At 50.5% G+C, this 1514-nt stretch overlaps 1 protein-coding gene across 1 annotated transcript in view; it reads left to right on the top strand.

Moving 5' to 3' along the window:
* The first annotated feature begins 368 nt into the window (after positions 1-368).
* Positions 369-1514, top strand: part of LOC128425911 (sodium channel protein type 4 subunit alpha-like) — a 73345-nt gene continuing 72199 nt past the window's right edge. The window contains 3 exon segments of the mRNA XM_053412751.1: positions 369-491; positions 712-855; positions 1115-1233. Coding sequence (XP_053268726.1) covers positions 369-491; positions 712-855; positions 1115-1233 — 386 coding nt within the window.

A 1514-nucleotide genomic window follows, 5' to 3' on the forward strand; every position in this document is an offset into this window, starting at 1 on the left:
AAAGTATCCGAGCCAGCAGTGATCACAGTTATCTGTGTGACCATCATCAGAATGTGGATAATCAGCCTCAGTGGAATCAAAGGAGAGATCATTGTTCAGTGTTCAGACTGTGAAATGTTTTCATCCTCTGATGCTCAGCTGTCCAGCGCTGCAGCTCCTCTGTTCAGCCTCTGTCTCAAACACTCAGATGAATTATCAGGTCGGAGATCTTCATGATTGATGAAAACCTTTTGGTGTCATGTGACTTCAAGGCCTGGAGGCTCATGTGTTCCGGCGTTTCTTCTGACCGTGGTTGTGTGTCTGTGTGTTTGTGTGTCTGTGTGCAGCTGGTTTACTGGGCCAGTCAGCAGCAGGATCAGGATGAGAAGATGGCTGGCTGTGTGTTTCCAATGGGACCAGAGAGCTTTCAGCGCTTCACGCCGGACTCCCTGGCGGCCATCGAGCAGCGCATGGCCCAGGAGAAGGCCCGACGCAACAAACACTACCAGGAGGTACACACACACTCATACACACACTCACCACATCATTAGAACAAGTGGAAATAGGAATCAGAAGAAGGTGGAAGGAGGGAATAACCCGACTGAACCCGGGAGACAGATGTTCAGGTTTTCAGTGGTAGTGATGCTCTGCTCGTGTGTGTCTCTCTCTCTCTGTGTGTATGTGTGTGTGTGTGTGTGTGTGTGTTTGTGTGTGTGTGTCTGTGCGTGTCAGGACTTGGGCGACGTGCAGCTCCTCCGGCCCCGGCCCGACCTGGAGGCAGGAAAACAGCTGCCGCGCATCTTCGCTGACATCCCGTCTCATCTGGTGGGCGTTCCCCTGGAAGACATCGACCCATACTACTTCAAAGACAAGAGGGTAGGCCACCGGTGTGTGTGTGTGTGAGTGTGAGTGTGTGTGTGAGAGTGTGTGTGTGTGTGTGTTGTTGATGGGTTTTGGAGAATCCCTGAAAGATAAATCCTCTCTCTGGTAGCCCACTTTACTGAAGACCAGAGGGTGGATGAATGACTCTGTGTGTGTGTGTGTGTTTCCTGCCTGAAACAGTCAATGAGTCAATAATCTGCACCTGTCAACAAACAAACATGTTTTTTTCCTCTTCTTTCTTTATTTCTTGCAGACTTTCATAGTCCTGAACAAAGGGAAGGCCATCTTCCGTTTCACTGCCACATCCGCCCTCTACATCTTCAACCCTTTTCACCCCATCCGCAGAATCGCCATCCAGATCCTGGTCCACTCATATCCTTACACACACACACACACACACACACACACACACACACACACACACACACACACACACTTGCCACTGTACTGTATGTAATTCGCATGACGTCTTATGTTTTGCCATTGACTGCAGGGAAGTGGTCGAGGGGAGGTCAGAGGTCAGGTGTTAGCCACAGAGCAGCGTCCCTGCAGCCTGGAGTGTGTGTGTGTGTGTGTGTGTGTGTGTGTGTGTGTGTGTGTGTGTGTGTGTGTGTGTGTGTGCGACGGCAACGTGGATGCAAACATGAACAAAC

Source organism: Pleuronectes platessa, chromosome 20 (assembly GCF_947347685.1).
Source record: "Pleuronectes platessa chromosome 20, fPlePla1.1, whole genome shotgun sequence".
NCBI classification, from domain to species: Eukaryota; Metazoa; Chordata; class Actinopteri; order Pleuronectiformes; family Pleuronectidae; genus Pleuronectes; species Pleuronectes platessa.